At 40.6% G+C, this 25,519-nt stretch overlaps 2 protein-coding genes across 7 annotated transcripts in view; one reads left to right on the top strand and one right to left on the bottom strand.

The window, feature by feature from the left end:
* Positions 1–15,994, top strand: part of CLUAP1 (clusterin associated protein 1) — an 83,801-nt gene extending 67,807 nt beyond the window's left edge. For 4 of the 5 annotated variants that reach the window (XM_036278987.1, XM_036278988.1, XM_036278986.1 and 1 more), the window contains 3 exons: positions 9,567–9,674; positions 11,879–11,934; positions 15,522–15,993. In XM_036278987.1, coding sequence (XP_036134880.1) covers positions 9,567–9,674; positions 11,879–11,934; positions 15,522–15,668 — 311 coding nt within the window. In that variant the 3' untranslated portion in view covers positions 15,669–15,993. Of the gene's footprint in view, positions 1–9,566; positions 9,675–11,878; positions 11,935–12,213; positions 12,271–15,521 lie in introns of all 5 variants that reach the window. The other variant, XM_036278989.1, reaches the window with a different exon arrangement.
* A 7,736-nt stretch (positions 15,995–23,730) lies between these two features.
* NLRC3 (NLR family CARD domain containing 3) overlaps positions 23,731–25,519 on the bottom strand; it is a 39,017-nt gene continuing 37,228 nt past the window's right edge. For both annotated transcript variants that reach the window (XM_036280550.1, XM_036280548.1), the window contains exon 21: positions 23,731–25,302. In XM_036280550.1, coding sequence (XP_036136443.1) covers positions 25,212–25,302 — 91 coding nt within the window. In that variant the 3' untranslated portion in view covers positions 23,731–25,211. The remainder of the gene's footprint in view (positions 25,303–25,519) is intronic.

The raw sequence follows: 25,519 nt of genomic DNA, 5'->3' as shown, positions 1-25,519 counted from the left end.
CTTTTTAACTGGGTTCTTTGTCTTTTTTTTATTGAGTTGTATGAGTACTCTATATATTTTGGAAATTAACCCCTTATCTGATGTATCATTGGCAATAATGCTCTCCCATATAGTGGGTTCCCTTTCCATTTTGATGGTTGTTTCTTTTGCTGTGCGGAAGCTTTTTAGTTTGATGTAGTTCCATGTATTAATTTTTTCTTTTGTTTCTCTTGCCTTAGGCATTGTATCAGTGAAAATTCTGCTGCATGTGATGTCTGAAATTTTGTTGCCTACATTTTCTTCTAGGATTTTTATTCACAAGTCACATTTAAGTCTTTTATCCATTTTGAGTTTATTCTTGTGTATGGTATAAGTTGGCGGTCTAGTTTAATTTTTTGTGCATGTAGCTGTCCAATTTTCCCAGCACCATTTATTAAAGAGGCTGTCTTTATTGTATGCTCTTGCCACTTTTGTCAAATATTAATTGAGCATAATGTCTTGGGTAATTTCTGGGTTCTCTGTTCTGTTCCATTGATCTATATGCCTGTTCTTGTGTCAGTACCAGGCTGTTTTGATTATAGTGGCTTTGTAATATAACCTGATATCTGATATCGAGATCCCTCCTACTTTGTTCTTCTGTTTCAAAACTACTGTGGCTAGTCGGGGTCTTTTATGGTTTCATATAAACTTTTGGAGTGTTTGTTCTAGCTCTGTGAAATATGTTGTTGGTATTTTAATGGGGATTGCATTGAATCTATAGTTTGCTTTGAGTAGTATGGATATTTTAATGATAATAATTCTTCCAATCCATGAACAAGGTGTATGCTTCCACTTTTTTATATCTTCCTCTATTTCTTTTTTCAGTGTTCTGTGAACAGGTCCTTTACTTCTTTAGTTAAGTTTATTCCTAGGTATCTTAATTTTTTTGTTGCAATACTAAATGGGATTTTTTTTTAGTTTATCTTTCTGTATTCATTATTGGTGTATTAAAATGCTAATGATTTCTGGATGTTGATTTTGTTTCCTGCTACTTTGCCAAATTCATTTATGAAGTCTAGTAGTTTGTTGTTGTTTTTTATCCTCACCCAAGGACACCTTTCAGCATTTTGTTCAGATAGAGTGGGAGGGAGAGAGAGAGAGAGAAACACCGACATGAAAGTGACACATCGAGCGGCTGCCACCCACACGACCCAATCAGGGCCGGGGACAAACTGCAACCAAGGTACGCGCCCCCAGCGGGAACTGAACCCCGGTCTCTCCAGACCACAGGCCAACGCTCTAACCGCTGAGCCAAACCGGCCAGGGCAAATCTAGTAGTTTTTTGATGGAGTCTTTAGGGTTTTCTATGTACAATATCATATCATCTACGAATAATGACAGTTTCACTTTTTCCTTCCCAGTTTGTATCCCTTTAAATTTTTCTTCTTGTCTGATTGCTGTGGCTGAGACTTCCTGTACTATGTTAAATAAGAGTGACATCCCTGTCTTTTTCCTGTTCTTAAGGGAAATGCTTTTCTTTTTGCCTATTGATTATGATGTTGGCTGTAGGTTTGTCATAAATGGCCTTTATTATGTTGATATTTGATCCTTCTATTCCCACTTTGCTGAGTTTTTATCACAAATGGTTGTTGGATTTTATCAAGTGCTTTTTCAGTGTCTAGTGATATGATCACATGATTTTTATCTTTTTTTTTTATGTGGTGTATCACATTTATCAATTTATAAATATTGTACCAGCCTTGCATCCCTGGGATAAATCCCACTTGGTAGTAGTGTATAATTTTTAAAATATATTGCTGGATTTTATTTGCTAAGACTTTGTTGAGGATTTTGACATCTATGTTCATCAGGGATATTGGCCTGTAATTTTCTTTCTTTGTAGTGTCTTTAGCTGGTTTTGGGATTAGGATTATGCTGGCTTCATAAAAAGAGCTTGGAAGTCTTCCTTCCTCTTGAATTTTTTGGAATAGTTTGAGGAGAATAGGTGATAGTTCTTCTTTGAATGTTTGGTAAATATCCCCTGTGTAGCCATCTGGACCAGGGCTTTGTTTGCTGGGATTTTATTGGTTACTTCTTCTAATTTCTTAATTGTTATTGGTCTGTTTAGATTTTCTGACTCTTCCCAGTTGAGTTTTGGAATAGTATGTATATGATTTCACCTAGGTTGTCAAATTTGTTGGCATATAGTTGTTCATAGTAGTTTCTTACAATCCTTTGTATTTCTATGGTGTCTGTTGTTACTTCACCTCTTTCCTTTCTGATTTTATTAATTTGTGTTCTCTCTCTTTGTTTCTTGGTGAGTCTGGCTAAAGGTTGATCAATCTTGTTTATTTTTTCAAAGAACCAGCTCTTGGTTTCATTGATCTTTTGTATTGCTTTTTTAGTCTCTATATAATTTACATTTCCTCTGATTTTTATTATTTGCTTCCTTCTACTAACTCTGGGTTTTTATTTTGGTTCTCTTTCTAAATCTTTAAGTTGTTGGGTTAGATAGTTTATCAGAAGTTTTTCTTCTTTCTTGAGGTAGGACTGTATTGCTCTGAGCTTCCCTCTCAGGACTGCTTTTGCTCTGTCCCATAGATTTTGTATTGTGGTGTGTTCATTTTCATTAGTTTCCAGGAAATTTTTTATTTCTTTCTTGATCACATTGGTAACCCATTAATTTTTTAATAACATGCTATTTAGCCTCCATGTGTTTGAATGTTTTTGAGTGTTTTTATTGTAATTGATTTCTAGTTTCATGCCATTGTGATCTGAGAAGATGCTTAATGTGATTTCAATCTTCTTGAATTTGTAGAGGTTTACTTTGTGTCCTAACATGTGGTCTATCTTCAAGAATGTCCTATGTGCACTTGAGAAGAGTGGATATTCTGCAGCTTTGGGGTGAAATGTTCTGTAAATATCAGTTAACTCCAACTGATCTTGTTCATCATTTAAGGACTCTGTTTCCTGTTAATTTTTTGTCCAGAAGATCTCTCCAGTGGTGTCAGTGGGGTGTCATCCACTATGATTGTATTGCTATTGATCTCTCCCTTGAAGTTCTCCAAAAGTTTTTTAAATATATTTTGGTGCTCCTATAGTTGGTACATAAATGTTTACCAGAGTTATGTCCTCTTGTTGGATTGATCCTTTTAATATTATGTAGTGACCTTCCTTGCCTCTTATTTGGCCCTCAATTTGAAGTCTGTCTTATCAGATATGAGTATTGCTACATCAGCTTTTGTTTTCATTTCCATTTGCCTGGAAAATTTTTTTCCATCCCTTCATTTTCATCCTGTGTGAGTCTTTTGTTGCGAGGCAGGTCTCTTGTAGACAGCATATATATGGGTCGTGTTTTCTTATCCAATCAGCTGCCCTGTGTCTTTTGATTAGAGCATTTAAGCCATTTACATTTATGATTATTATTGATAGATACTTACTAGTTGCCATTTTTATTTTATGCCTGTGTCTCCCCCCTGTGTCCCCCCCCCCCCCCTTCTTCTTATAACAGTTCCTTTAGCATTTCTTGCAATGCTGGTCTGGTGGTGGTAAATTCCTTTAGCTTTTTTTGGTCGGTGAAGCTCTTTATTTCACCTTTAATTTTGAATGATAGCTTTGCTGGATAGAGTAGTCTTGGATTCAGACCCTTGCTTTGCATTACTTTGTATACTTCATGCCATTCCCTTCTGGCCTGCAGTGTTTCTATTGAGAAATTAGCTGACAGTCTAATGGGAGCTCCCTTGAAGGTAACTGTCTTTCTCTTGCTTCCTTTAAGATTCTTTCTTTGTCTTTAATGTTTGCCATTTTAATTATAATGTGTCTATCTATGGATCTTTTGGGGTTCATCTTGCTTGGTGCACTCTGTGTTTCCTGGACTTGCGTGACTTTTTCCTTCACCAGAATAGGGAAGTTTTCTGTCATTATTTCTTCAAACAGGTTCTCTATTCCTTTCTCTGATCCTTCACTTTCTGGTACCCCTATGATGCGAATATTATTATGTTTCGTGTTGTCCCAAAGCTCCTTAAACTCTCCTGCTTTTTAATTTTTTTCCCCATATGTTGCTCTGTTTAGGTGTTTTTTTTCTACCTTGTCTTCTAACTCACTGATTCGGTCTGCAGCTTCTTCTGATCTACTATTAAGACCTTCTAAGGTATTTTTCATATCAGCTGTGTCATTATTTAGTTTTACTTGATTTTTATTCACAGCTTCTACCTTTTTTTTTATGCTGATGTAGTTCCCACTGAGCTCTTTATAATTTTCATTAAGTTGCTTGTAGTTTTCACTAAATTGTTAGCACACTTAAAAAATTGCTTTGAATTCTTTATCTGACAAAGTGCTTGCTTTCGTTTCATGTAGTTCCTTTTCTGGTGATTCCTCCTTTTCTTTCAATTGGGTGTTATTTCTTTGTCTCACCATCTTAGCAGTCTGGTAATTCTAGGCCTGGTGAGGGATGTTGGGATGTGTAGTCAGGTTGGTGTGTATCAAATAAGGCTGCTGTGCCTCCTAGGCTGTTTTGGTGTGTGGTGCTTCTTGCCTGCTGTGGTTTCTGGAGGATTGACGACTAGCAGCTGGTATTGGTCTTTCATGGTAGGCATTGCTGGGGTGCATGGGTCCTGCTGGTGTGCTTCTGGAGTGCGTGGGTCCAGCTGGTACTCTTCTGGGGTGTGTGGGTTTAGCTGGTGCCCTGCTGGGGTGTGCTGATGCCTGGTGGGGCTCAGTTCATGACCAGTTGCTGCTAATGCTGCTGGAGGCAAGTGTCAGCTTCCAGTATGCGCTGCTAGTGCTGTTGCTGTTACCAGGGGGTACTCTCAGTTCCCAATCCTCTGCTGCTGTTGGGGGCTGAGGATGCCCAGCTCCTGGGACTTTGCTGCTGCTGGGAGAGGGGCTCCACTCCAAATCAGCTGCTGCAGTTGTCAGGGGCAGGTCTCAGCTTCTTGAGCCTTGCTGCTGGTTGGGCTGGGGCACCGCTCCTGATGGGTCTCAGCTGCCGATCTGTGCTGCTGCTGCCTGGGCATAGATGTCCGCTCATGAGTCTCTCCTGCTATGGGTGTGTCTCGGTTCTGAGCCTCAGCTGCTATTGGGGGTGGGACTCCAATCCTGCTCAGTCACTGCTGCTGTGGGGAAATGCGTTGGACTCCCAAGCTGGTGCTACTGCTCTGAAGTCATCTTGGATTTGGTTTTGGTGGTGTAGAGTAAGGGACTTTAGGAAAAGAAATTTTGAGTGATTCGAGATGGGAAAATGCCATAGGAGCCCCAGAAATTAAAAGGGCAAAGTATTTTGTTTAGATACCCTGTAATAGAAGTCAAGGGCAGCTTTTCACTTATTTTTTTATTTTTTATAAACCTCACATGAGGATATTTTTTTAAACATTTTTTTTCCAGCTTTTCATTTTCCCACCATACCTCATTGCTGGTGGTAAATTTATAATTGTATCCTCAGTAGGATTCTTCACTGTAGCATTAGGAACTTAAAGAGTCTTCTGAATTATAAAATTACCCAGAAATTTCTGGAAAGCATTTGAATAACTGAATGGGGTTTACGGACCCACTTCCAGTACGTGCGCACACAGTGTGTGTGTGTGTGTGTGTGTGTGTGTGTGTGTGTTTAGGCTTACACACACCAAGCAATTTTTGGATGCCATCAAGGTATCCAAGTATTCAACTCAATTCTGATGCTAGCTACCTGGAGATGGAATCAGATTCCGCATATAAAGGGCTTAGTCCCACAAGATTGCCCTCCACTTCAGGTGCCAGGTTGTTAGCTGTACTTCTGACTGACTATAAATCAGAAGTTCCTACAACCCTGTTACAGGAAAAATCTATTTATTCACTAAATTATTGATGCATTATAAAGGATACAAATCAACAGCCAGTTGAACAGATACACAGGGCAAAGTTTCGAACAGGAGGTTCTGTCCTTGTGGAGCTTGGGTGGCACATGAAAGCTCTCTGAAAAAGGCCAACAAGATAATCCCTTTTGGGTTTTTATAGAGGCTTCATTACATAGTCATGATTGACTAAGAAGGCATTGGCACTGGTGATTGATTCAACTTCAAGCCCCTCTCCCTTCTCCAGAAATCAGGACACAGTTCCAGTTCTCTAATCACGTGGTTGACTCCTCCTGGCAACCAGGCCCTATCCTTGAGTGAGATCCAAGTCACCTCAGTTACGTAATAAGAGACACCATTGTTACTCTCATCATTTAAAAAAGTCCTTGGGATTTGGTAGCTCTCTGCCAGAAACAGGGAGGAAGACCAAATATATATTTCTTATTATAAGTCACAGTAACCTTGCTGTGATTCTGTTTTTATGGTGTAGTGGAGAGCAAATGTTTATGCATTTAACACATACAGGGTGGGGCAAAAGTAGGTTTACAGTTTGTATGGAAAATAATACAATAATAAATTATAATACAAGAATAAATGTGTTTTGAGTACTCACAACTGTAAACTTTTTGCCCTGTCCTGTGTTTACTGCATGACTACTGTGTATCAAGCATTGTGCCAGCCTACAGTGATGGATGAGGCCCTCAGAGATCTCCAACTCTACAACTGCACTATCCACTACCTAGCCACGAGCCACGTGGGGTCTTAAGCACTTGAGATGTGGCTAGTCCAAAACGAAGTGTGCTGTTTATAGAGAATATATATACCCGATTTTGAAGACTTAGTATGAAAGAAAAGTAAAATTACTCATTAATAATATTTTACATTGGTTACTTATTGAAATGACATTTTAGGTATATTGAGTTAAGTAAAATATTAAAATTAACTCATCAGTTTCTTTTCTTTTTTTTAATCCTCACGTGAGGTTATTTTTATATGTTTTTTTCAGACAGAGTGGGAAGGAGAGAGAGAGAGAAACATCGATGTGAGAGAGACACATCCATTGGTTGCCTCCCGCACAACCCCAACCAGGGCCGGGGACCCAACCACAACCGAGGTACATGCCCTTGACCAGAATTGAACCTGCGACTCTTTGGTCCGCAGGCTGACGCACTAACCACTTAGCAACCCGGCCAGGGCTTACTAGTTTCTTTTTACTTTAATGTAGTTACTAGAAAATTTAAACTTACCTCTGTGGCTGGCATTATATTTCTATTGGACAGTGCTGATCTAAAAGGAGAAACTTACAAAGAAACTGCTTATAGTTTAAGTGGGTATGAAGTGGTATCTCATTGTGGTTTTGATTTGAATTCCTTTTATAGCTAATGAAATGGAGCAAGCATCTTTTCATGTGCTTATTGGTTGTTTGTATATCTTCTCTGGAGAGATATCCAAGTTCTTTGCACATTTTTAATTGGCTTATTTATCTTTTTTTTTTCTTACCCGAGGGCATTTTTCCTTTTTTTTGTTCAGATAGAGTGGGAGGGAGAGAGAGAGAAAGAGAAACATTGACGTGAAAGGGACACATTGAGTGGCTTCCTCCCGCGGGACCCAACCAGGGCTGGGGACAAACTGCAACCAAGGTACGTGCCCCTAGCAGGAACTGAGCCTGGGTCTCTCTAGACCGCAGGCTGATACTCTAACCGCTGAGCCAAATAGGCCAGGGCTATTTTTATCTTTTTATTATTGAGTTACTAAAGCTCTTTATATACTCTGGAATATATAAAGTATTTTATAAATGATTTTAGTGATTTGTGATTTGCAAATAATTTCTCATTTTCACTTTTTTGGTTAAGTCCTTTGCTGTACAAAGTTCTAATGAAGTCCAATTTGTTAATTTCTTCTTTTGTTGCTTGTGCTTTTAGTGTCATATCTAAGAAATCCCGGTCTAATTCAAGGTCACCAAGATTGACTCTTGTATTTTCTTCTAGGATTTTTATAGTTTTAACTCTTATATTAGGTCTCTGATCCCGTTTTAGTTCATTTTTGTGTATGATATGAAATTATTTCTTTTGTATGTGGCTATCCAGTTGTCCTAGCACCATTTGTTGGGAAGACTATTCTTTCCCTGTTAGATTATACCAGTACCATTGTGTGCTGTACTTAATTTTAAAAGTCACTGACAACTCGGTAATTTCAGTGTCAGCATGTATTAGCTTTAGTTTTTACCTGCTTAGTCCTCAGGGTTTTGCTTTGAGTTGTTAGAAGAAATCATGTTGAGCCTGACATATCTGTATTAATGTTTTAAAATTCATGATATCATTTGATTTATGTTGCATTGAGTACTAGTTTAATGTCATAATTTTCCTAGATGAAGTAAAAAGTAAACTAAGCTGAACAGTGATTTAATTTTATAGTCAATTGTGTTAATATTCAGTTATATTCTCTGTAAGGGCTTTTGTAAGATGTTAGTTTTCAGATTGATTATGTTGAAGTCTTGCAGGAAGCTATTATTGACCCTCTCTGGTTTGCACCTCTGTGCTCTATAGCACAGCTCTTCTGCCCATGGCTAAAGAAAGCAGAAAACTTTCACTCAGTGCCCAGCTAGACACAACCACCATTTTATTACCTTCTTAGATCAGGGCCTAAGCAAAACCTTTTTGTAGATGAACACTTACTATACTTCCAAATTGACTTATAAGTCAATGATCAGAGCAGCAATTGCAAACTTCTCCAGTTACGTCCTTAAGACCTGTGTCTCTCCCTGGGTGCAGAATAATCAGGTGCTGGGCAGTGAAAGCTTTTTCTTTCCACTGTGGAAACTCTTGTTCTATAGATTTCCATTAGGAAATATTCAACATATATAAAACTCTAGAAGAGTATTAAGAAATTAATGTAAAAAGCCTTGGTATTACGAATGACCTTCCTTCTTTTTTTTTTTTTTTTGGTTAATCTTTACCCAAGGATATTTTTCTATTGATTTTTTTTTTTTTTTTTTTGAGAGAGAGTAGAAGGAAGGGAGGGAGGGAGAGAGAGAGAAACATTAATGTGAGAGAGACACATGGGGGTCAGGGATCAAACCTACAACCAAGGTACGTGCCCTTGACCATCAATCAAACCTGTGACCCTTCGGTCCACGGCCTGACACTCTAACCATTGAGCCAAACTGACCAGGGCTAGCATGACCTTTCTTTCTATATCTTTATCATGGAATTTTCTCCAGTAAAGACTATCAGTGAGCATCAGTCTTCATTGCTACTCACTAGGTCACCATTTTTCTTATACCAGCCCTACTCAGGCCATTCCTAGCCTGGTATCCTTCTTGCCTCCCACCTTGTTTGGTACAGTTGCTGGCCTTTTCAGTGGGGTGTTCTTCATCTTTGTTATCCTCAAGGAGTTTGAGTTTTGGTAACACAGTCTAAGATTGAACAAAGAATTTTTTTTCACCTCCAACTAACCAGCAACTCCCAGCTACCTTGACAACTGGCTGTTCAGTTGTTTAGTTTCACATACTGAAATAGTGCTTCTAATATATCTGACCCACATTTTTCTACTTTGGAAAATTGTTTAAAAAAAACATAAACTAGCCTATTGTCTGCATTAACTCTTCAGTAAGTATCAACCAGAAAATCCTGAGAGTCTCATAAAATATAATGCATCAAAAGTAAGACTGAGAAGTGCAGATGACCTGCACAAGAGCCTTACTGGACAAGAGGCTGTTTTAGAAGTAATGATGGGACACCCCCCCCCTTCTTTTTTTTGCCTTACTTGTGTTCCTGCCAGGTAATGATGACTCAGACATTGATATCCAGGAGGATGATGAATCCGACAGTGAACTGGAAGAGAGACGGCTATCCAAGCCACGGACAGCCATTGAGGTGCTCATGCAAGGTACCATGACTTCTTTCAACTTGCCTCCTCCTGGTGCCTGTCACAGAACAGCACAGCCAGAACTGGGTCAGAGCTGTTTGGTATTAAGACCCGTAAGCAACACTGTGAGCGGCCCTGCTCCAGGGTTTATCCTGCCCTGTAGTTTATCAGGATTTGGCTCTTGAACTGTTCAGTGGTCATCTTTGCCACTAATGCTCTTACCTGTAGTCCAAAGAATGGCCGATTCTTATTTGTGGCCTGATGTTTCTCACAGAGTTCGCAGGAACACACGGCTTCTGCCACTGAGCTATATTCTGTCCTTTTTGGGTCCAAACTGCTCTCAGTGCAATTACATACATACCTTATGGTCAGAGAATCAATTTATAAAGAAGGGACTTACACAAGCATCTCTGCCTTTTAAAAATGTTCTTCTCATTTCTACTTGCTCACTGCAACAAATTCAAGCAATAAAATTGTGGAGCAAATCTGGGTGTGGGGTCTTCCTCATGTTTCACTCCCCACCTTAAGCCAGTAACTGAAGGGTGTGTCCTTCCAAATTGCCTTTACACACACACACATACTGAAGCATGGACACAAAGATCATCTGAAATGCTTTTAACCTGAATGGAACCAGAAGACTTTGTGTATGGTTCTGCAATCTGCTTTTTAAAAATTTTAAATATATTGAACTCTTCCTATGTTGGTAAAATGTAGATCTGTTTCTTTCTTTTTGATAGCTGCATAGTATGACTGTACCTTTAATTTACTTGGGCATTTCCATATTCTATTCTTTTCCTTGTAGATACATTTTTTCTGCATATCACAAGTGTTTATTTAGGCAGTATCATTAAAAGTGGAATTCTTAGGTCAAGGGTTATGTAAGTTTAAATTCTGATAGATACTACTAAATTATCATATCTGCTTTTAATAACATTTCTTATCTACCATTTCTTGAAATTTGGAGCACAATTGCATTTCTGTTTTTTAAATATGTTTTATTTTTTTTAGGAAGGGAGAGAGAGATAGAAACATCAATATGAGAGAGAAACATCAGTCAGCTGCCTCCTGCATGCCTCCTATGGGGATCAAGCCTGCAACCCAGGCGTGTGTCCTGACCAGGAATCAAACCAGGACCTCACAGTCCCTGGGACGACGCTCAATCCACTGAGCCACACCAGCCAGGCCACAATTGCATTTTTATATACATAATAAATTTAAGTGGTAAATCATCTTCATGGCATCATTTCATATTAACTTTTGTTGTTAACTGTTATTCTAGGTCCACCTGTCTTTACTCACTACATTTTGCTTTTTTCATAGGATAGTTAGATGCTCTGATTTCCTTTTTCTTCCTTTTATTTTTTAATAGCTTCATGACATCAATAGAAGTTAGAGGTTATGACTCCCATTCTACATATGGGAGCCAAGGCTCTGAAGAGGTATGTGATTAGTTCTGTAGAACATAGTAGTAAAAGTATTGGTGCTCCTAAATTCTGCTGCTGACCACTCACTGCAGAAGTGAAACAACACAAGAGCTGTATTTTATCTGTCCCAAGGAAAAGTTCTTGGTGGTCACATCCAGGCCTATCCTGAGTGAGCTCCCCTCTAAGCTGCCCTCACTGCCTTTCTCCCAAGACTTGGACCTGGGGTCATGGGTGCTTGTTTCTCAGCCTTCAGCTATGAGAGCAGCTCTCTATCTCCACCCAGTGAAGGATGCCTCCTAAGTTTTTGCGGAAGTCTAGACAACATTGACTTCCAAAGGAGAAATGGAGAATCACTCAAATAATGTTGATGTTTTGGAAGATAAACTAATTATGATACTTAAACTTTTTTCTTTTTGACACGCAGACAGATCCAAGTAGAAGTGATGTGGGTCCATAAAGAGAGAATATATTTCTTTTTTCAACAGATAGCATACCTGTCCCACTGTGTATAAACTAATAATGGGATTAAGTGATTTTCCCCTAACATACTTATAGGATGCATCTTTATTTTTCTGATTTATGATTCATGCTTACATTTTACTACCCTTTTCCTTGTTTCAGTATAGAAATGCAGGAAATCCATTGCCATTTGTTGACAGTTCTGATTAGTTGGATGCTACTGGAGTAAATTTTCTGACTTTTCTTTCCCCCAATTTTCTAAAGGAAAGTAAATCTTGAATGCCATTTTATGCCTTATTTTGCAAGGTTTTTGCAATTTCTTCATGTTTTTGTTCTCCCCAGGAAGACCTAACAAACGCATCGTGGGCACAATGCAAGGTGGAGACTCCGATGACGATGTGAGTCCTGACCAGCCCCCTTTAACAATTGTGTTCTTTCTGGTCTCGGGCTGTCCTCAGTGACTAGATTAGCCAGGAACTAAGCACATCTGACCAGCTTAGCATGAGGTGTGGCTTCTCAGCCCAGCTCATCATTGGATTTGTGGCAGAGTTTAGCCTCCCAAGGAGATGGCCTCACTCCTTTGCTTGTTGATGGCTCATTTCTTTTCTTTTCGAATGAACCTGCTTCCCCTACTTTTTTTTTCCTTCTCATGTTCTGTCTGCTCTCACTTTCCAAAGATGGAAGGAGCACCAGCTCTGTTAGGTAAATGCAAGACTTCCAGCTCCAAGAAGCAGGTTGGTTTTCTTTTTCACCTCATCCATTTGTGTGTGTGCGCGTGTGTGTGTGTGCTCACTCAGGGCCAGCAGAGAGCCTTCCCCAAGAGTGATGCCTCTGTCTCCTGGGCAAAAGCCACTCAAAATGGATCCCACAGTGAATGGTGAAATTACCTAAAGGTACCTATGCTGAGGAGGAGTAGCACTGAGCCAAGGACAAGAAAGGTTGTGGTTAGGAAGTCATCTGGCCCTTGAACCATAACCTAGAAAAGAAGGGATGCTGTTGAGGGCCTGTAGTTAAGACCAACTCTCTCTCCAACTCCATTCTGGGGGAACATGAAAAGGAGGCTCTCCTGAGACCAGAGCCTTAGAGAGGCTGGGCAAATGGCTGCAGCACCTTTAACATTATTAAGTGAATAACTGAATGAGAAATGAACCAGAATGGGGAAATTGGAGCTCTTCCATTCATCACTCTGGGTCTGCCTTCTTTGTTGCAGTCCCTAGCAATACTGTGAGTCCCAAGAAGCAAAGGGTGACTAGATTGACACCAGTCACAGATCTCCCTATCAGGTTGAATGCCACATGTATCTAGACTAGAGTGTGGCACCAGTTGGCTACACAGAGACACAGCATGAGCCTTATGTTCTTGTATAAAAGGTCCATTTATTAGCACCAGGAGTGTGTACTATCACAGAAATTCACAGGTGGGAGAGGTCACTCAGGTGTACTGGGCAAGATGCATAGGGATAGAGCCTTAAATACATAGAAGATGGTCTTCAGCGAAGCAGAGAAACTACCTCAAAAATTTTAACAAGGTAGGGGATGGATGGTTAAACAGCTTACTATCCATTCCATCTAACTCATCCAAGACAGAAGTAAGGAGAGTGGCATGGGAGCTGGTGATACCTGGAGAGCGCTGCCTGGCCTCTTTTCTTGTGATTTGCTTGATCATTTATATGGCTTTCTACTTTTCAGAATAAATGCATTATTGTAGCTTAAATCTCTTCTGTGCCTGTTGTCGCTTGTTTATTTCAGGGAGGCTGTTTCCAGGCACCACCCCCTAGGCATGAGAGTTTCTCCTTCATGTGTTCACTCAGTCACTAGACAGATATTTTTTGAGTGCCTGTTCTGTGCCTGGCACTATTATGGATTGTGGGGAATACAGCAGTGAAGAGAAACAAGGTCCCTGCCTTTATGAAGCTTACAGTCTAATAGTAGTGAAGCAGATCCATCAGGGTTCATAGTGGTAAGAAAAATAAAGTAGGTTCAGCAGCAGAGTGACAGGGATGAGGAATGCCCTTTGATTGATCAGGGAAGATCTGTCTCTCTGATAAGGTGACATTTGGGCAGAGGCCTGAATGGAAGGAGGGACATGGTGCTGGGAAGGGGCATCCTGGTCACAGGAAATATGGTTTTTGCATTCAAGGACCAGAGGCTATGGTGTGACTGGAATGGAGCGAACTGGGGGAAGGAGCAGCAGGAGAGGCAGCAGAGGCCATGCAGAGTTTTACAGGATGTGACAAGGACTTGGCATTTTTTCTGAGTACAACAGGAAGGTACTAGAGAATCCTGAGCCCAGGAGTGCCAAGAACTGACTCACATTTAAGAGAGCCCAGTGAGGAGGCGTTTGCAGTAGTCTAGTTCAGAGGTGATGGTGGCTTAGCCTTGGGTCATAGCAGTGGAGATGTTGAGAATTGGTCAGGTTCTGAACATGTTTCTAAGGTAAGAACCATCAGGTTTTGTTAATTGGACATGGAGAGTTAAAGACAATGAAGGATGCCTTGGTTGTGGCATAATCGGCCAAAGGTACAGTTTTCATTTCTTGAGCTGGAATGGACCTGAGGAAGAGGCTTGGAGAGCAGATTGAGAGTTTGCTTTTTGGACGTTCTAAGTGTGTGTTTCCTGTTAGATGTCCACATGCTGATGCTGAGTTGAAATTCAGGTCTGGAGTTCGAAGTCAGATCTGGGCTAGAGATTGAACTGAGGAGACATCCATATTTAGGTGGTCTTTAAGCATGAGGATACATGTGATTACTTGGGGAGATAGAGAAGAAAGACAAGAGAGGAAGCCCAAGGCCCTGAGCCAACCCCACATTGTGGAGGTCACGGGGATGAAGAGGGTTGGGTAAGCAAGATAAGACACAGGAGTGAGGTGGGGTGAGAGCCCAGAGGGTGCCTTGAAGGACAGAGTAGTGGATGCCAGGGAAGAAGGAGCTCATAGGTCAAACAGGAGGACAGAGAGTTGTCCCATTGGATTTGAACCCACTGAATGTGTCAGTCTTGACAAGAGCAGTTTGGGGGATTGGTGGGGTGGGAGCCTGACTAGAGTGTGCTTAAGAGGTAGTGAGAAGGGAACAAGCGAGGAAGTGAGTTCAAAACTTATTCAAGGAGTTTTGATATGAGGGGAATAGAGAAACAGGGCAGAGTAGCTGGAGAGGAAGGTAGGATTTAGTTTTGAGGGGGGAGGTTTTGTTTGTTTTTTTAAGAAGAAGGAAATTACAGTGTGTGTGTATGGTGGTGGGAATGATTTAGATAGAGTGACCAATCATCCTGGTTTACCTTGGATGCAGGACTTGCAGTTTTAAGACCTGGCTCCCTTGGTCAACCTAGACCTAGATGGTGGAGCAGTGTTTCTTTTTTTTTTTTTTTTTTTTTTTTTTTTATCCTCACCCGAGGACATTTTTCCATTTTTTGTACAGATAGAGTGGGAGGGAGAGAGAGAGAGAAATATCGATGTGAAAGGGACACATCGAGTGGCTGCCATCCGCACGACCAACCAGGGCCGGGGACAAACTGGAGCAGTGTTTCTTTTGTTTTGCTCCTTATACCCATTTTCTTTGTGGCTTTCCATCCTCAATCTGTCAAAAGCCAAAATAGACCCTCCTTCTCTCTCTCCAAGTCCCCGCCCTCCTTGCTACCCACTGGTGGGTCTCTGAGTCATCAGGAGCAAAACAGCATCCAGTGAGCCTTGGTGCAGGTCTGGTGTTCCTGGGACATCAGTGGGAAAGCACCAACCTTGGATTATTGCATATTGGTATTTGAAGGTTACTGCTTAGATGATACATTGATCTCTGTATTCCAACCAGCAATATCTAGATGTTGGTCCATTTTTATGCCCCCACAGCCTGACTGCTGCTCTGCCCGGCTCTTCCTTCACTTAGGGATGTTGCTAGTTATTGAGCTGCAAGTAAAAAAACGAGGTAGGGTCTTACTGACAAGGTGTTAGGGATGAGGTGGGACCCTCACTTGTATTTACTGTATTTTTCTTATAGGAAGACTCAGAGGACAGTGAAATTGACATGGAAGATGACGAAGAAGATGACGATTTGGAAGATGAGAGCATTGCTCTGTCTCCAGCTAAACCCAGTCGAAGGGTCCGGAAACCAGAGCCCCTGGAAGAGAGTGACAATGACTTCTGACTTTCTTGCCAAGGGACCTGTGCAGATTAAAACCCTCAGATTTGTAGGTAAATGGGAATTTAGAAGGTTAGGAAGGAAACATTTTGTTCACTAAGCCAGTTGGACTCATTGTTAATTATTACCTGTTTTTGCTTTAGCCTCCTATGGTTACTCCATGAAGCTTAAATAAGAACCAGAGCAAACCCCAAAGATGATTTTTTTGCCTTAGCTCCTAAAAAGTGGGAAATACTTGTGTGCTTAGTGATTCACATCCACAGGAAAAAAACTTTAGGAGAAATAAGTTTCTATGTAAGTTTTGTTGTTGTTAATCCTCACCTCAGGGTATTCTTTCCATTGATATTTTTAGAGAGTGGAAGGGAAGGAGGGAGGAGGAGAGAGACAGAAAGACACATCGATGTGAGAGAGACACATAGATTGGTTGTCTTCTGCATGTGACCCGGCTGGGGCTGGGGATCAAACATGAAACCCTTTGGTTTGTGGGCTGATGCTCTAACTGCTGAGCCACACTGGCCAGGGCTTTCTGTAAGTTTTGATTATTGTTGTTGTCACATATATCCTCGAAGAGTCAGTGGGGCAGACCTGAGGCTGGGACTGTGCACAAGGACTCATTTTAGGAATCAGTGTTGGACTATTGAGTCACTTGTACAATTTAGAGGTTTTTAATTCTAGCCTTTATTTCATTTTGTAGTCTTGTTTTTTTTCTTCGGCATATTCACAATACCAAGCTTTAAATGTATTTTACTAAAATTTTCTGAATGAAAGTTAGCTAAGTAAGATGAAAACCAACCTTCTTTGAAAATCAGACAACAGGAGATGCTCCAGATTATAAATACTCCATTTTCTCTCAGAAGGCCAGCAGCATTCCTTCTTAGGAAAGCAAATTAAGGAAAAACTGTTAGTACACATTTGTGTTTCTGACTTAAAAAATAAACCAGAATTGCCCTGGCCGGTTTGGCTCAGCGGTTAGAGCATTGGCCTGCAGTCCAGAGAGACCTGGGTTTGGTTCCCGCTAAGGGTGCGTACCTCAGTTGCAGTTTGTTCCCGGCCCTGGTTGGTCGTGCGGGTGGCAGCCACTTGATGTGTCCCTTTCCTGTCAATGTTTCTCTCTCTCTCTCTCTCTTCCTCTCTCTCCCTCCCACTCTATCTGAACAAAAAATGGAAAAAGTCCTCGAGTGAGTATAAAAAAAAACACACAAAAAACAGAATTGATATAGGTAGAGTAACACTAGAATTTCCTAATTGTGAAAAGAGAAGTATTTTTCCCTGTTGTGAAAAGGGCAGCATTTTTTGTTTTGTTTTGTTTTTAGGAAAGCACAGAACAGTTTTCATTTGTTTCTCAGTTATAAGTGCAGAAAACTTCTGAAGTTACTTCTCTTAATGTTTTTAATATCATATTTTTATATTATTAAATAAGTTTTACTTGAAAGTATAAGTATTTTGTTTATTTGCACCGATAACAAATACTCAACAAAAATTCACATTTTAATATGGCATATACAAACTTTAGGAGACTATGTGACAATTATTGCTATCACCTTTGATTTTTTACCTGTCTTTTCCTAAATTTTATGTATAAGATTACCCCTTCTTTTAAACATTCAGGAACCAGTTAATTCATCAGTAAATTGAGATGTGCCATCTTTGAAACAATAAGCTAAATGGGAAATAGGTGTTTTGGGAGCCATGCTAACCCCCTCAGATGCCATGGCTTCTAAGGTGCAAAAGAGGCACTGCATCTTCTTGGATGTTATAGCTTTGGTTCCCCTGAGTCTGACCTGACTTATATTTTGGAAAAAATAAAAAAAAATAAAAATGTGTTTCTGTGTTTTGTATGTAATGCTTTCTTCTAATAGGCATTAGCATGGGAGTCCAACCCAAGCTACAGATAAATGTCCACAGAGGCAACAGCTGTAATGGATGATTCATTCTTTCACCTGCTTCTTGGTCATCCTTCATCACTTGGTTAACTGACTTTGTAGAGTCTCACCATGGTATGGCACTTTCTTACTTTAGTAGCTTCTGTCAACAAAGGAGCTGCAAGTACTAGATCATAGTTATTAATGTATTCCTGTCAATGTGATGGATCCAGGAGTCAGATATGTGCAAGTGCCTTATGACCTGGTATCATTTGGTTTTAGCCAAGCAGCAGAGCAGACTCAGGCCCCAAAGATTGAGTGATTAGGTCTATTAAGAATTAGCATTTAGGTCATTGCTGACAGTGTTTTCTACTGTGTAATTAAAGGATCTCTTAAAATGCTTTAAAATATGTGTATTGACAGAAAATATAAAGAAATTTTAAAAAATATGTTTTATTGAATTTTTATTTTTTAGAGAGAGAGGAAGGGAGAGAGAAATAGAAACATCAATGTGAGAGCCTGGTCTGTTTGGTTCAGCAGTTAGAGCATCAGTCTGTGGACCAAAGAGTTGTAGGTTCAATTCTGGTCAAGGGTACATACCTCAGTTGCGGTTCAGTTCCCAGCCTTGGTTGGGGTTGTGCAGGAGGCAACCAATCGATGTGTCTCTCTCACATTGATGTTTCTCTCTCTCTCTTCCTTCAACTCTGTCTGAAAATAAATGGAAACATATGCTCAGGTGAGGATTTAAAAAAAAAGGGGGAACATTGATGTGAGAGAGAAACATCAGTTGGCTGCCTCTTGCATGTCCCCCGACTGGGGATCGAGCCCACAACCCAGGCATGTGCCCTGACCGGGAATTGCACTGGGACGTCTCAGTTCATGGGACGACGCTCAGTCCACTGAACCACACTAGCTAGGCTATAAAGGAATTTTTTAAGTCTTCAATTTTTATTGGTGGTAGCCATTAAGAACAAAATCTATGACTTCTTATAGGAAATCTGAAGAACTGTTTTCCTTTTTTATTTAATTAATTTATTTATTTATTTTAATCTTCACCCAAGGATATTTTTCCATTGATTTTCAGACAGAGTAGGAGGGGGTGGGGGGTGGAGAGGGGGGGAGAGAGAGAAACATGGATATGAGAGAGACACATCAATTGGCTGCCTCCCAAATGACCCCAACCAGGGCCGGGGATCAAATCCCAAACGAGGTACGTGCCCCTGACTAGAATCAAACCTGTGACCCTTCAGTCCATGGGCCGTCATTCTAACCACTGAGCCAAACTGGCCAGGGCAAGAACTGTTTCCTTTTTAGCTGGGGACAGGAAGAAGAAATAAATGCAAGATATCTTTTATTAGAATTTTAAACTATAATATCAGTGTCAAACATCTGAAGGGAAGATGTGTCTCTTTAGATTAGCAACATTATGCCCTGGCTGGTTTGGCTCAGCGGTCAGCCTGCAGTCCAGAGAGACCTGGGTTCGGTTCCCGCTAAGGGCTCGTACTTTGGTTGCAGTTTGTCCCCGGCCCTGGTTGGTCGTGCGGGCAGCAGCTACTCGATGTGTCCCTTTCACATCGATGTTTTTCTCTCTCTCTCTTCCTCTTACCCTCCCTCTCTGTCTGAACAAAAAATGGAAGAATGTCCTCGAGTGAGGATAAAAATTAATAAATAAATATATAGATTAGCAACTTGACGACATAAATATCACAGCTGTCATATTGGCCCAGGGGAACTCTTGAGTGCTGGAATTCAAGACTGGGTATATTGGAAGAGACCTAAAGGTTCTACCTCCTACCCAGAACAGAAGTCCTTTGAATAAGGATGTGACTGGAGCAGGAAAACAAAGGGTTCAAGTAGGTGTGTCAGGGAAAAATGGAACTGATATAATTACCAGTGTGTCTGTGAGCAGTAGTATTCAGATTTTATACTCTTGGACAGTTTAGAAAAGAATTAAGAAATAGTAACATAGAAAACTACGTTTTAAAAATAATATAACCATTAATTCTATAAAGAACAATTATATAGGAAGAAAATGGTTCAGCAGTGATCTCTACTAATGAAGTCATAAGATAAACACCAAATAATGATTCAACCCAAACTTATACTTTAACTATGTTGGAAGGAGGGAGAAACAAAAAATGGGAGCATAAGGTGATGTATATACAGGTAACATTTCCCATAATAGAAAGTTGATAGATACTCTCTAAATGGTAAAGCAATAAACAGTGTATGTAGCATATTTAGTTTTGGGAATTAGGGGTATTCAGAAAGGTGAGGAACTGGACAGGAAACTCTTGTTTTCCACTATAAGCCTAGTAATATTCTTTGGCTTTTAAAACTATGTATATTACTTTGATGAAAATGAATTGTTCTTTAAAAAAATATTTTTATTGATTTTTTTGGAGAGAGAGGAAGGGAGAGGGAGAGAGAGAAACATTTATCAGCTGCCTCCTGCACACCCCCTACCAACAATTGAACTGGTGACCTCTTGGTGCATGGGACAACGCTCAACCACTGAGCCACACTGGCCAGGTGCTGAAAGAGAATTTATAAAAAGATACAGACAGGAAAAGGGTAATGTTAGAATTTTAAGTTTGAGAATCATTTGCATATTCCTCAGGGGAGAACATGTGGGATGAGACTAGAGCTAAGGGGAATTCTGAGAAACACCTGTGTGTGTAAGGGGACCCGATCTAGAAAAGCCTGGGGAAGTATTTTCCAAAGTGACTACATTTTACTTTTTTTTAAATCCTCACCCAAGGATATTTTTTCCGTTCATTGACTTTTTTGTAAGAGAGAGTAAGAGGGAGGAGGGAAGGGGAAAGAGAAGCATCAGTGTGAGAAAGGACACATTGATCGGTTGCCTCCTGCACGTGCCCTAGCCGTCCAGAGTGACTATATTTTACTTTAATAATTAGGAAAGATACTTAATTTTTCAAAATGTTGAAGAAGGGTGGTAAGAAGAAAGGAGGATTGTAAGGTTGTAATGTTATGGAAGCGAAAGCAGGGCAGAATTTCCAAAGAAAGGAGAGGTGAACAGGTGCTAGCTCCTCATTGTAAATAAGGTTGAGTCAGAGAGGTCGTGCACTTTGGCAATTAGGAAATCGAGAACGTTAGCCAGGAGAAGTGAGATAGCAAGTGATGAGTGGAAGAGGGGTTGGAATTTGAAGCCAACACAGAGAGTATTGATGACTGTTCTGAAAGGGGATGATCACAAGTGAAAAGACAGGACAGAACTGGGAAAAGCAAGGTCAGAGATCATTTTGGAGGGGCAGAGGGCTTTTTATTGTATGTATGTATGTATGTATGTATGTATGTATGTATGTTTTGTAGATAAAAGGAACTGGAATGGGAGGGGTTGAATGAGTGAGAGAATTGATGCAGCAAAATCTGCATTAGGAGCCATTCAGCTTAAATTCATACTTTATATTGAAAACATACATAGCAGATAACCAGTTGGGTACTACTTGGGGTAAGAAGGGCTAAGGTTGATTTCACAATTTTTTACACCTGGGGTTTTATAGTTTCAATTGTAGATAGGCCAAAAATAGTTTTCTTGACTTGGGCATCAGGTGGAATACCCAGAATATTGAGACATTTCCTCAGAAGATGGGCCAAAGTAGCCCTAGAGGAAAGGATGGTTGATCCTGGCTAACAAAGCTTAAAAGCAAGTTTTGAAAGAATCCAAGTGTTTCTAAGTAATTATGTACCAGAATAAAGCACAAAAATATTTTAAGGACTATAAAAATAACACCAGAAAGTCCCTGGCCCGTTTGGCTCAGCGGTTAGAGCATCGGCCCACGGACCAGAGAGACCCAGGTTTGGTTCCCGCTAAGGGCACGTACCTCAGTTGCAGTTTGTCCCTGGCCCCAGTTGGGGTCATGTGTGTGGCAACCAGTCAATGTGTCTCTCACATCGATGTTTCTCTCTCTGTTTTCTTCCCTCTCTCCTGCTCTATCTGAAGATAAATGCAGCAATAATAATAATAATAACACCAGAAAGATAAAATTCCCAGTGTCTGGTGTCCAATAAAAAATTACATCATGGCCCGGCTGGTGTGCCTCAGTGGTTGAGCATCGACCCATGCACCAAAAGGTTGCCGGTTCGATTCCCATTCAGGGCACATGCCCAGGTTGTGGGCCAAATCCCCAGTGGGGGGCATGCAGGAGGCTGCCAATTGATGTTCTCTCTCATCCATGTTTCTCTCTCTCTCTCCCTCTCCCTTTCTCTCTAAAACTCAATAAAGAAAAAAAGTGTTTTTTTTAAATAGAAGTTTTAAAAAACATTACCTCATGCTTGGCCGGTATGGCTCAGTGGACTGAGCATCGTCCCATGGACTGAGAGGTCCTGGTTCGATTTCTGGTCAGGGCACATGCCTGGGTTTTAGGCTGAATCCCCAGTTAGAGGTGTACAAGAGGCTACTAATCAATGTTTCTCTCTCTCTCTCCCTTTATCTCTAAAAAATCAATAAAAACACATTTAAAAAAAAAATTACCGGGCATGAAGACATTGTGGCTCTGACAGCAGCCCAAATCTCAAAAGAGCGCCCCATGGAGAAACAAGCTTGACCACTATGCCATCCTCAAGATCCCCCTGACTACTGAGTCTGTCATGAAGAAGATGGAAGACAAAAGTACACTTATATTTGTTGTAGACATCAAGGCCAGCAAGCACCAGATCCAACAAGCTATGAAGAAGTTCTGTGACATTGACAAGGCCAAGGTCAACACCTGATTGGGCCTGATGGAGAGAAGATGGCATGTGTTTGACTGGATGCTGGTTATGATGCTTTGGATGTTGCCAACAAAACTGAGATCATGTAAACTGAGTCCAGCTGGCTAATTCTAAATATAAAAAGTTTTCACTTTAAAAAAAAACTATCAGGCATAATGAGAAAAATCAAGAAATAATCCAGAGTCCTAGCCAATTAGGGTCAGCAGTTAGAGCATTGGCCCACAGACCAAAGGGCCACGGGTTCAATTCCTGGTCAAAGGCATGTACCTGGGTGGCAGGTTCAATCCCCGGCCTGGTCAGGTTGTGCGGGAGGTAACCAGTCGATGTATCTTTCTCGCATCAATGTTTCTCTTCCATTTCCTCCCTCCCTCCCTCCCTCCTTTCCTCTCTCCCTCCCTCCCTCCCTCCCTCCTTCCCTCCCTCCCTCCCTCCCTCCCTCCCTCTCTCCTTTCCTCCCTTCCTTCCACTCTATCTGAAAATCAAAGGAAAAAATATCCTCAGGTGAGGATTAACAACAACAATGAAAAAAGAAATTACCCAGAAATGATAGGTGATAAAATTAGTAGAAAAGGACATTCTGACAGTTATAACTATATTTCAAATATTCGGATGGTAGAGGAAGGCATGAGCATATTGAAGAGAGACATGGACAATATAAAGAAAGCCTCAAACAAAACATCTAGAGAGTAAAAAAAATGCAAACTGGGATTAAGAGCAATCACACTGCAGAAGAAAATATTACTGATCCTGAAGACACAGCAATAAAATCTGTCCAAAATGAAAAAAAAAAAGACTAATCCCACTGTGCTGGTTTATGAGTTTATTGCCTGAGCTCCAAATTCACCATTTGTAGTATCTGTCCTTTATCAGCCAGCAAGAGGTTATGCCTTGTCAGTAGAGGGTGCTTGAGAGATTTTGGAGAAAGTTTGGGTTTTCCTTCCATGCTAGTGTGACTTGCTGTTGAAGTCCTGAAGAGCACACTTTTTCTCCACTGCTTTGGCCCCTGAGTTTTCTCCAGGGCTAAGTTCCTGCACGGCACAGTTTTCTTCAACATTTAGCTATGCAACTCTTATTCTGTTGAGCTCTCAATTCAGCCAGAAACAGTGCAAACCAGAAGACAGTATATGTATCAACATCTTGAAAGTACTGAAAGGAAAAACTGTCAATACCCAGCAGAAATGCCTTATTTATTTATTAAAAAAAAATTTTTTTCCCTTTATTGATTTTAGAAAGGAAGGAAGAAGGAGCAGAGATAGAAACATTGATGAGAGAGAACATCAGTTGGCTGTTTCCTGCATGCCCCCCCCCCCCCCCACTGGGGATTGGGCCCACAACCTGGGCATGTGCCCTGACTGGGAATCGAATCGGTGACCTCTTGATGCATGGGTCATTGCTTAACCACTGAGCCACACTGGCCAGGCAGAAATATATTTTTTTAAAAGTAATCCAATAAATACTACACATGACCCATGTTTAAATGTACCCAATTTCCAAATAACGTTCTTTATGGCTGATTGTTTTCCCTCTAGTCTAGGATGCAATTGAAGATCTTGCATTAGGTCATTATGTCTCTTTAATCTCCTTCGATTTAAAACAGTCCCCAGTCTTTCTTATTTTTCATGACATAGACATTTTTGAAGAGGTCAGGCTAAGTTTGTGGTTTTTATTTTATGTTTTTTTGTTGGTTTTTTTTTTTTTGCAGAATGCTCCTCAATTCTGATTTTGTCAGATTGTTCCTTCATGATTAGATTCAGATCAACCTTTTTGGCAAAAATACTACATCAGTGATATGTCCCCCTCAGCACATAACATCAGGGCTCCTGATGTCCACTTGTCCCATTGTTGGTGACATTAAATTTATCACTTTGTTGAGGCAGCATTTGTAAAATTTCTGTGAGGTATCTTTGTGGGGTGATGTTTTGAGACTACGTGGGTATCTTCTTCCTCAATTGGCTTTCATTCGTGGTTTTGTATCCATTGATGATTCTTGCCCGAATACTCATTTTTAAAGGAACTTTTGGAACAACAGTGCTTCATGTTCAAATTTTTAGATGTTAATTACTTTATAACCTTTATAAGCATCTTCCTTGGTTATTTAGTTGATGAGTGCTATGGTGTCCATTTGGGATCTTTTCCCTTTCAACACAGAGAGATATCTAAGGGGATTTGTGCCACATGGAAGCTCAGCTTGCCTTGCCTTCAGAGGGAGGCTGTAGTGAGTAGTGGTTTTGGAAGCCCAATACAGAACACTATTATTAAGGCATCAGCATTTAACATGCTATTGACAACTAGTGTGCCAGGCTCCAAATAACATATGTCATATGTAATCCATGCATGCGAGAGATTTTGTAATGTATAAAAAATGGCCAAAACCTTGGGGAAATTATTTTTGCTCTATTTACAGAATTCTATTATTAAAGCCTTTATTTCTCTTTTTAAAATCCCCCTTTTTTTCCCCATGTATCTCTAAGGATCATATTCCTAAAATTTTTTCTTCTTGAGAAAAGAAAGGTCCTCTCTGTCACCATTGCTTAGTTGATAGTGGGCTGGAATATGGTTACTCCTTTCAGAGGGAGAGGGATGATTTTAACCAGGTAAGTAGAAAAAAGGCAGTAATAAAAAATTGGGGGTCATATGAATAAGATCAGGCCAGCTTCTTACTTGCCGAGTTTTAAGGCCTAAGTCCTGGGTCCCTCAGTGGAAGACCCTTTCCTCTGTGTGCCATACCAGAGTGTCCATCTCACCCCTGCCTAGACTGACCCTGTCAGTCTAGGAGGAACTTGTGACCTCGTTTGGCAGCACCTTTCCTCCTCTTTGCAGGATACCAGCTTGAGTGTGGGTCAGCAGCATTCCCAGATCACAGGAAGTCACCCTGGAAAATGGTCTTTTTGTTTGAAGGCTTCCAGCTGTGTCTCTGCCCATCCTTTTGCCCGGTCCACCAGGAACTTTTTGCTCACATTTCAACAGTACACGAGGGAGCATTTGTCTTGATGGTCTCTGAGATCATCCTGGCACCAGATTCCCCAATATGATTTCCCTGGAGACTAGAAGAGAAGGATTAGGACAAATTGAGAAATTGGCTGAAGGCTAGAGGCCTACAGGATCTCTTTAGTGGAGAACAGCTGGTCACTACATAAAATGCAGAACTCTGGGTGGCTGTGCTTCCAGGATCCCTCCCACGGACACGGCTCTGAATGGCTTTCTCTTAAACTGAGTTTTTCTCCAAAGCTGCTGAGGGGCCTGGGAGTCGACTGGCTCTGA

The sequence above is a fragment of the Molossus molossus genome, unplaced genomic scaffold, assembly GCF_014108415.1.
Source record: "Molossus molossus isolate mMolMol1 unplaced genomic scaffold, mMolMol1.p scaffold_m16_p_3, whole genome shotgun sequence".
Classification (NCBI taxonomy): Eukaryota; Metazoa; Chordata; class Mammalia; order Chiroptera; family Molossidae; genus Molossus; species Molossus molossus.
Note: the sequence above shows the minus strand (reverse complement) of the source record. Positions and strands in the feature narration are given on the sequence as shown.